This window comes from Ylistrum balloti, unplaced genomic scaffold (genome assembly GCF_031769215.1).
Source record: "Ylistrum balloti isolate Yb309-2 unplaced genomic scaffold, AGI_CSIRO_Ybal_v1 Utg369894, whole genome shotgun sequence".
Lineage (NCBI taxonomy): Eukaryota > Metazoa > Mollusca > Bivalvia > Pectinida > Pectinidae > Ylistrum > Ylistrum balloti.
Genome location: NW_026782025.1, coordinates 249,286 through 259,542, shown reverse-complemented (window position 1 = coordinate 259,542; position 10,257 = coordinate 249,286). Strand labels below are relative to the sequence as shown.

General features: G+C 34.9%; 1 protein-coding gene across 1 annotated transcript in view; it reads left to right on the top strand.

The window, feature by feature from the left end:
- Nucleotides 1-8,299: 8,299 nt before the first annotated feature.
- The window catches only part of LOC132546541 (putative universal stress protein SSP1056), a 63,143-nt gene continuing 61,185 nt past the window's right edge, over nt 8,300-10,257 (top strand). The window contains exon 1 of the mRNA XM_060210260.1: nt 8,300-8,724. Within this exon, the coding sequence (XP_060066243.1) occupies nt 8,634-8,724 (91 nt within the window). The 5' untranslated portion in view covers nt 8,300-8,633. The remainder of the gene's footprint in view (nt 8,725-10,257) is intronic.

Here is a 10,257-nt window from a genome sequence, read left to right as displayed (position 1 = left end):
GAAAACTTGGACATCAATGTAGACGATATCTGAAACAAGTATTTCATACCTTCAGAACATTCCAAGAGCACACTTGGAAAATTACCTGGTATAGAATCTCACCCAAAACTCATAAAATGTTCTTTTTATTTCTAAAAATGTATAATTAGTTTGCGCTAGTATTTGGCTCTTCCGAAATTAACCCCATATTTATTTGTATCATCATAGATGTATATGTGATTTATCTTGTATATCTTTATAGTAGAGATAAGTTTTTAAAATATGGCTTGTAAAGCGCTTTAGAGCTGACCTTTTTAACAGTAAAGAGCGCTATATAAATATTGCATATTATTATTATCATTATTTATTAAAAAAAAGAAAACAAGAAATAACTTATAAGTCAAAAGTTCTAACATCACCTATTGTAATGTTATATTTGTTTTGTACAGTATCATATCACAGGAGTGATTATTTAAGTTGGTCTCAAACTGAAAAATTCCTATTTTTTCATGCAAAAATAAAATATATTTTCATGATCCTGTGATAAAAAAAATTGGTAAATAATTGTGGCAAATAGATTAATGTTAGGAATGCGAAATACATGTACACACAATGATGTTATGTGAAATGATGCTAAATATCTACTTAGAACGATCACGGTTATATTAACAACTGCGATCTACATTAAGATATATCAATACTTTTCATGATTTGAAATTTATCAGATGAACTGCGCACATCTACTGACCTCACTAGACGTAAAATCTGTTTACTGTTACTATAGTAATATATCTTTGTTTACACTCCTGTTGACCTGTATTGTGCTTAACATACAATCTTAATCTTAATATAGTAGTTGATTTCAATTATAACGTGTAAATCACAAACTATCTTTATCTCTCAGAATTACAAGGGAAGGCTGTTCCTGTTTTAAATACACATTTATATATCTGCCTTGCTCTGTTACGACTCCACATGTTAAAACAGATCAATCAAAGGGGTGAAGGGAGGAGGGAGGAGAAGGGCATCCTCAACAACCCAGAAGAATGACGTTTTTGTGTCATACAGAGGATTGGGACTCTTGATTGAAAGATATTGTTTTTAACTTGAAAGCAACGCCAGAGTATTTATGTAACCAAATGTAGTCAGCCTTTCAAAACCAATTGTTTGACTTCCATTTCCTACGAAAACGCCTCATAAATTGTCGTCTCGGCAACTATCGTAATTCAGTGGCAGGTATCTAAAAAGGAAGAGAAGTTTTTAGAGTTTTTAGCATTTCATGACTGCTGTTGTGAATGCAGTTTAGAAATCGAAATTTATAATATCTCTAATTTGTCATGATAAATAGAATAGAGATTCTCATGAAACGACTAGTAGAAAATCATCTACTGGTTGTGTTACAAGAACCTCTATTCTGATGATGTTACCAGCTTGAAGGAAATGTTCCAAAATGCTTTAATATATGTTATAATTAGTGCCAATAATTAATACGTGCGCTTAGTTAAAAAAAATAAAGTTGATCGCCAAGAAAACCGCTGTTTTACAAAGCTTTCAGCATTTTTAAATTGTAGCATTTATGGTTTAAAATGACTGAATTTTACATGTAAACATCACATTACATACTTAATGTCATGATAAGACTGTTGATATATTTACATTCCTGACGAAAGTTGCTGTCTTGCATCGATAAAATGGTGAGCTCAATAGGAACCAAATCGTTCATCATCGACACTGTAATGCGTTAAGTGGTAGCCAGTTTTTGTGTTAGTGTTTCCATGATCATTGACAAAGGTCATTTATCGTACCTTAAGTGAAAATTCATAAAACATACAGCGTGACATTGTCAGGCAAATGTAAATATTTAACAAAACTTATCCGTCATCTTCGTCTGGATTCATACCGCTGTTTGAGATCAGTGTGTATATAAAAGGAATGCAGATCGACTATAAAATCCTTTCCAGTTGCTTAGCAAGACTTCCAGAAACATCAGCTGGTATTTAGCAATGTCTGTATATGCGGTATTTATATACATCAAAGACCTGCCAGCAGCATAATTATAACAAGCGTTAAGTAGTACACGGTCGACACGGAATATTTAAAATCTGCGTCACGAAAAATAACCCTGGTATCGCACATTTGTCTCGGTTATATGCAGTAGAAAAAGCCTTTTACAATGGAAACAGGAACACATGTTCACAAGTATCTAATTCAATATATAGGATGACAAAATCGTTTTACTATCACATAATGAAAACGTGAAAATGTCTATTTTAGCTTCCGACAGCACATCACTAAGATATTTTACATTTTGTATCTATATTATGCCCGTAAAAAGGTGTTAATAAAACACAACTTCGTAATGTTCCGAAAAAACTAAGGAAATGTTGCTTTGATACATGTACTGAAGTATTTTGTCCCCAAGACTGATTTGTCGAGCCACAGATCGACCAACACGGCGTTATGTACGTATGATATGGGACGTCACCAAGGACTGAACATTGTGAAAAGCCAAGTATGTAAACTTAGAAGAAAGGAGCTCGTTGCTGATGAAAACCGGTAGATGACAGTTTTTGAAAATAAGTCCATGCAAGATATAATTTAAAATGAAAAGCACCAAGCAATTCCTTGTACTTCGTTTAATTGTTGTGCTGCTGCCAAAAATATCCTGATCAAAATTCAGCGCGAAATTTGTGAAGAATTTTGCAGTAAATAATTTCTAAGTAATTTTGTATCTTTTTCGTGAATTTCCTTTCCTGAGAATAATCAGTAATCACGGTACCAAACTAGTGACAGGCGCGTGAAACCGTATTTACCTACCGCCAAAATGGCCAATGCCGATCCAGATAAAACACGTTTCTGTTCCCCCCCCCCCAGATAAAACACGTTTCTGTCCCCCCCCCTTCCTTGGTTGTACAGTGATAGTGCTTAAGCATATCTACATTTCTTGGTGACGTATTCATCATCTTTCAAGACTTAAGCATTATCAAACATTCGATGTGACGAATAATTTGACCAGTTGAAGGCTTGGGATGAGGAACTTTGATCGCTATCGTCTGTGCTGGATAAGACCTCTCACATGGCTAAGATTGGTTTTAATGTAATATATCAATATGTTCATAGGCAATATTAATAAAGTATATAGTATACACACGTCAGTATGGTATGGCAGTTAACAGCGTGTATGTCTGTCTATCAATGTCTGTCTATGTCTGATGTCTGTATCTATGTCTGATGTCTGTCTATGTCTGATGTCTGTATCTATGTCTGATGTCTGTATCTATGTATGTCCGGATGTGCCCGTGTGCGTGTCTGTAAGACTATACTCTGCACACACCTACACGTGCTTACATAATATTTTGCTCCGCGATAAGCGATTATACATAAATCACCTTTCAATAACACAATAACACATTAACTATGTGTTCGTCTAATGCCTAGAGTCAAGTCAAAAATGCAATTTTGACACAAAATCATTATTATCGCCACAACATTCTAGATCATCAAGTTTGGCAACTTAATCTGCTACAGTAGACGTCGATCTGACAGTCCAGATTATAAATGTAGAATCCATTACAAACAAAATGTTGTCTGTTACTGACAGGATTGACTTCAATTTACAAATTCTGTGGTTATTCTATTCTGAAAATCGCCTCAATCTACTCCAAGACACGAAAACGTAATTAATTCCCGAAGAAACACTAGACACGTTGCTTCGTGAAATCTGACTGAGAGCCACATCGATTTTAATGTAATATTAATGCACAATGAATTAAGTTTTAGTTATATTTAAAAAAAACTGCGACAGTGTTCAATTTTATATCAATAATCAAGTTAAATTTATAACTATGCTATTTCATACAGTTGTTAATTATGATATACGAGGAACAATTTTATTACGGCTGCTTTCTGTATCTAGGTATGTCCGGATGTGCCCGTGTGCGTGTCTGTAAGACTATACTCTGCAGCTTACATAATAATCACGTATTTTTCGTGAAACAATTTCACACATACATTAAATAGAACTATCCCAACCTCACCACGGTCATATATCTACAGCTATTAAAACATCATTAGTGTTTATAAAAGACATCTTTTAATTACTCTCTGCTTCTATTTCTCACAGCCTTGCTTTGAAACCCTCTCTTCTACCTACTTTTTTTCCGTTCTGGTTGCCAACCTATCGACGCAATGTACAAATTAGTTTTGTCTGTCTTAAAACTGATTATATGTGATTCTATTAAAATGTATAGGGCGTCGATCGGGCTGTTCTGTTCCGAAGTAGTACTTTTCCTCTACATCAGTATTCTTACTGTTGTTACTTATGTTTCAGAATACCAAATTACGTGTACTACCTACAGTACAACTGTAGTGAGGACGCTGGTTGAATTGTTATGTCACTTCTACTTTTATAGTATCAACTTTCCTTTTCTTTTGGTAGTTCTACTTCTTAGTGGTGATACTGAGATGAACCCTGGTCACAACTACTTTGATTTAATCATTCTTCATTTAAATATTTAAATATTTAAAGAGTAACAGGGACAAATTATGTAAACTTGATAGTATTACTACCAATTCTTATACTTAGTGTTTCACAGGATATACACTTAGACGTACTAGTTTGAATTTTGTAATTTTCCGTAATGATAGAAATGCCCATGGAGGCGGGGTCCTTGTATACTTCTCTGACACATGACAAGCAGTAAGATAACCTGAACCGGTATCTGGGCTGATGTACAGTATCATTATAAATGTATAAGGTTTGCTATTCTATCGATCGCCCAATTTTAATAATGACTTTTATCGAAATATAGAATGGCCTTTTGAATCTGTATGTGATTTAAGTTCAGAAATAATTGTTCTTGGTGGTTTTAATATTGACCTCAATCGTCCTAATTAGCATTTTGAAACTCTAGTTTTAAATCATGACCTTCGTAACATTATTTTAGACCCTACCCGTGTTACACCTACCTCAGCCTCACTACTGGATCCTATTTGTATTTCCTACAACATTAAATGTCTCGACAGTGGTGTGTTTGGGATAAATAATACGATAAGTGATCATCAGACAACAGATTTGTGTATGTCATTCTTATAGAATTGCAAACGTGTATAAGACACATTTGGAATTACGGGAGAGCAGATTTTGATCTTTTTAATAATTCGATAAACAATGTTAATTGGCGTGAAATCATTTTGTTTACCTTGTCCATTGTTTATGCTACGGAAAACTTTACAATTTCCGGATTGAGTACTTGTTTGTGTTAAAATTATGAAGTGACTATACGTCCAACAGAGAAACCGTTGTTTAACACAACATTACATAAGCATTGACAAATTCGTGAAGGATTGAGAAAAATGCTCTTTATAAAGAAATCATTACCAGTTAAAAAATATAGCAAAAACTCAAAAGTGAACAATCTGAAAAAAACAAGCAAAGTTGCACTTTTACACTAATCTTGTGTCAAACGTTGATAGATCTAGGGATTTCTAGGAAATCTAACCCTCGATTTTTCTGGAAAATACATAATAAATTTATATCAACTCCACAACACAATACTTCTCCTCTTAATTATGTCGATTCTGGTGTTCTGAAAGTAGATTACAGTGATCAAGGGAAAGCTGAAGTACTTACCGACCATTTTTCTACGATTTCTAGCATTGACGATTCTAATGTAACCTCACTTGACCTTTAAATGTTGGTATCACGTGATGTGTTTAATCATTGTGTATTATGATGTTGGGAGAGGTCCTAATACGTTATAAGAACTATTTATCAATAAAATATGTTTGGATAAGTAAACAGTATCAAAGACACAATGTATTGATGACCACTTTCAGGACTAAATCACAAAAGACAGATATGACTAAAACAAGCTTTCAAAATTCAGCAAAATATATTTCTTGACTTCTCCAAAAGGAGGAAATAGGCGATTTATTTGGTATTTCAATCTATGTGATTTATAAGCTTTTTCATTGAGACGAAATAAAACAAAAACACCCACTAAAACAACAAACAACTAAGGAACAATTCATAAATAGAAGAAACAGAAGGTGAAGAAGGAGGAGGAGAAGGAGGAGGAGGAGGAGGAGAAGCGGTACATTTATAGACTAATTATTGTGCGCCGATTATAATCTAGATCAGTAAATAAGTATCTATTTAACACACTTTAGATATTAAGATGTTGTTTATCTATGATTAACTGTAACTATTTGTAATGATTTTATTATAAATAAGCAGTACGTCAAAACGGGGGAACACGTTCAATTCCCGCACCGCGGAATTTTTTTTATTTCCCCTGGTTTTCCGGTTTTTCCGCAAAATGTGACTGTCCGAACCAACGAGAGTGACTGGCATAAGATAAGAAAAAAATGATTCACAGTCATTCTCAAATGAATTCAGCCTGTCTGTCCTAGAACTAAGACCTATACATTATCCCTCACGAAGTCATGTTTCTATTTGAAATTGTATTGCGTCAAGCCGTCATTACAAATCACTGAAAAAGCAGAAGTACATTTTATAAACTAATCAAGAAATCGACCCCGGTGATGACTGGTACTACTGTGATGATGCATTCCAGAATTAGCAAAAGAAATTGAAGAAGTGCAATTACTTAAGATTGCAATGTAGATAACGAAATAAGTATATTATATTCTTTTTATAGTTCACCTTTGTTTTATGATAAACATTACCTTTCGAATCATGTATTATTTGGTTTACACTTTGCTATTATTTAGATTTATACAAGTTTTATTGCATAATAATATATAAATAGATCGGACGTAAGTTTCAATATCCTCGCTGTAATACACGCATAAATATACAGAATAGCGATGACCTTAAAATGGCCAGTACATGATATATTTTACAAGGTTTTAGAAATTTTAGGGACAGAGGAAGAAACATAAAAGGGAGTCCGAGATAAAAAAAAACGAAATGTTTAGGAGACAACAACTAGGTACTAGCATTAAAGTCCTAAACATGCTCACAAATAGCTTTATTCGATTTTATATCTAAAGAACTATCACCATACAAAAGGATTTCATATGTAATATTTGAATACGATATTTAATGTCTAAACCTTTTATTGCTTTGAACATTATATATTAGTCGTTGAGAGTGTTTTAATGTACACCTATACATAAGTATATAAATGCTCTATACAGCCGTGTTGATCGTTTGATGTCTTGACATGCGCATCGTGGACTGGTATTTTTATATCTGGTAATTTTTTAAACGCAGGTTATATTTTTACTGAAAACACCTTGCACAGGAAGCACTATTAGAATATTTGGCAAAATGGGAGTATATTCCTGTACGAACGTTCGCACATCCCTTGTAACTCGTTACTAAGTGGTGCTCGCCGTTAACTTCTTCGTCGTGTCATGTAATATTTCTATATGTTGATTTACTTTTTTATACGAGAAAAATGTCAACTAAATCCCAGTTGATCTAAAAATTGGTACGATAGACTAGGTGTTAGGAAGTGAAGTGACCTCGCTCACCATAATCCATCTTGTGAGTCTGTCTCAAGGCCATCCTGTCGTCGAATCTGTCGCGTCCGTCGCACATATCTTATCTGAGCTATCCTTTTTGTATAAAGAGCAGATTTGTAGAGCATGAAGTTTGAACAACTTTAGTTATAATAGTCATTTGTTTACATCTCTGACAAATTTACATCGCTTCCGTTAATACAAATGTGTGTCGTTTTAAGCCCATGTCTCTCAATACCATTTTTAATATCATTACAACCAGATAGTCTGTCCTACATGACCATATCAAACAAGGAAAGAATCGTTATTTTATGATAACCTACTACCGCCACAATATGAGAGAACAAAATTAAACGCAACTTTTGATTACATGTAATAAAATTGCCTTTTTAGGGTTTCCTCTAATTGAAAAATATAAAAACTAGTCACGATATTTTAATTTTAAAAAAAATTCAGCAAAAATAATTAACACAGAACAAGAAAACAGGGTTTTTGCAGTGTAAATAAACAGAAAACGAAAATATTTCCTTTTACTTTTAGAACAAAACAATTGAGCCGAGTATCATTAATATACTTGGTATGTATGTAAGTGGTGTTATGTGTACAGGTACCTATTAACAGATCTTTGATCACGAAAGACTAATGTAGCCAGTATTACTTATATATATAACAATGCCCGTATTGTACTGTTGTACTTTAACTAAGCTTAAACAAGCTTTGGCCCGATGACTGATACAGTTGACAGCAAGACGTGTACTGTGTGATCCGTGCGAGCTGTTCGGGATGAGGAAGAGCGGCTGATACAGAGGCTAGGAGAGGCATATTGATACTTGACTGCAGGTATATGTATATAGCACTGTGTTGTATTCCGAGCAGGATTATAACCCAACCTCTCCAAGCTGTGTGGTCTCCCAACCTGTGACTAAGTAACCTACACTGTGACGAATTTCACTGTTTCACCCTAAGTCGGACACTTACGTGTAGTGCCTTTCTGTTCATTGTTTTTTCACTGATCTCCAAGTCAAGCTTGAACATCAGGAACATCACTGTACAGCTCGGAACTTATCGATATCAGCAGAATACCCTCAGGAACCCAATACAAAACAAAGGACCTAGCCGAACTACCCAACAATTTGGGACGACATCCCTGACTTCTACAGAAAATGGCAGACTCGGCTATGGATGGCTGTGACGGGAAAAACATTGTAGTTTTAGCTGTGGACACCAGTGAACATTCGGAATGGGCATTTGATTGTAAGTAAACTGTTGACATCACATTTATATATATATCTACTTAAAGACTTCACAACGTAGTTATGCATTTCTACCCCTCTAACTGTATCACGTGGTTATGTTTATCTACCCCTCAGTATGGATCATGTGTTATGTATATCTACCCACCAGTTTGTATCACGTGGATATGTTTATCTACCCCTTAGTCTGTATCACATGGTTATGTATATCTATCCCTCAGTCTGTATCACGTGTATATGTATATCTACCCATCAGTCTGTATCACGTGGTTATATATATCTACACATCAGTCTGTATCACGTGGTTATTTATATCTACCCATCAGTCTGTATCACGTGGTTATGTATATCTACACACCAGTCTGTATCACGTGGTTATTTATATCTACCCTACGTCTGTCACTTAGTGGAGTTTATTTACTCATTAGTCACTATCACGTGTTTATGTATACTGGTTAACTCTCCCTACAATAAGTGTTGTTTCCAAAAGTCGTTTATCCAGTCGGTCTGTATTATATCCATGTATTTCGTTTCCTTAGGATTAGTGTGGATACACGCCTAGGTTATTAATCTATCCTTTACACAAATATGTGTATAATAACGTGTATGATGAAGGTCTACCCGTAGTATTCTGTCCATAGCTCTGTCTATGTGTCACATTATATATTTTGTCACTAAATGATAGATAGTACATGGTATGTATACATGTAGGAGTTGTTCTGTACGGTAATCAGGTTGTAGTATCCCCACGGTATAATGTCACGTGATCAGTGGTTGTGCTTTCACGAGGATTACATGTTATATATCAGTCATGCCCAGTACAGACACATGACATGATTATGAAATGTGTCACAATAAGATGGTCAGCAAGGACAAAGCATCAGCCATGCGTAGCGACACGCGCAATTACACGCGTACACTTGTCACACACGTCGCTACAAACCTGCAATACCATAGCCTTTAAAGTATTGAATAATATGAGGGTTCTGGTCATTTCGTCTTTAAAAGGGTGATGTCGGTTTGTATTGAACGACACAAATCGTTATATCTCGTGATAACTTAGGTATTGAGAACCAGGCGTATGATGATTGTGACTCCTTCAGTCTTTCTTCCTCCAAACATCTTCAGGCTTTACAAATGAACCTAATTACACAACATGATCAATAACCACTCCATTTTGCTTCCGTTAAAAGCAATCCTCCTCAAATCATATCGATTGTCTTTGTGACAATAACAGCTTAGTTTGTCCGCCTCCATGTTTTATGGCCAACGGCAGTTTGGTGATGCTGGTAGAGGACCGCCGTTCATTTGGTATACCTCTGTACAATATATGTAGATATTATATCAGTCCAGGCACTACTTATCTACATCGTACAGATAGGTAGACTCACTATATCGTAATTAATGGACAACATATGTAAAAGCTATTCATTCAGGTGAGTGGTTCCATCCCAGGAATCTCAGTTCAGAATGGACGTATCAACATTACCAATCACCAATCATATAGCTTCACTACGCTGTTGATTTTCGATGC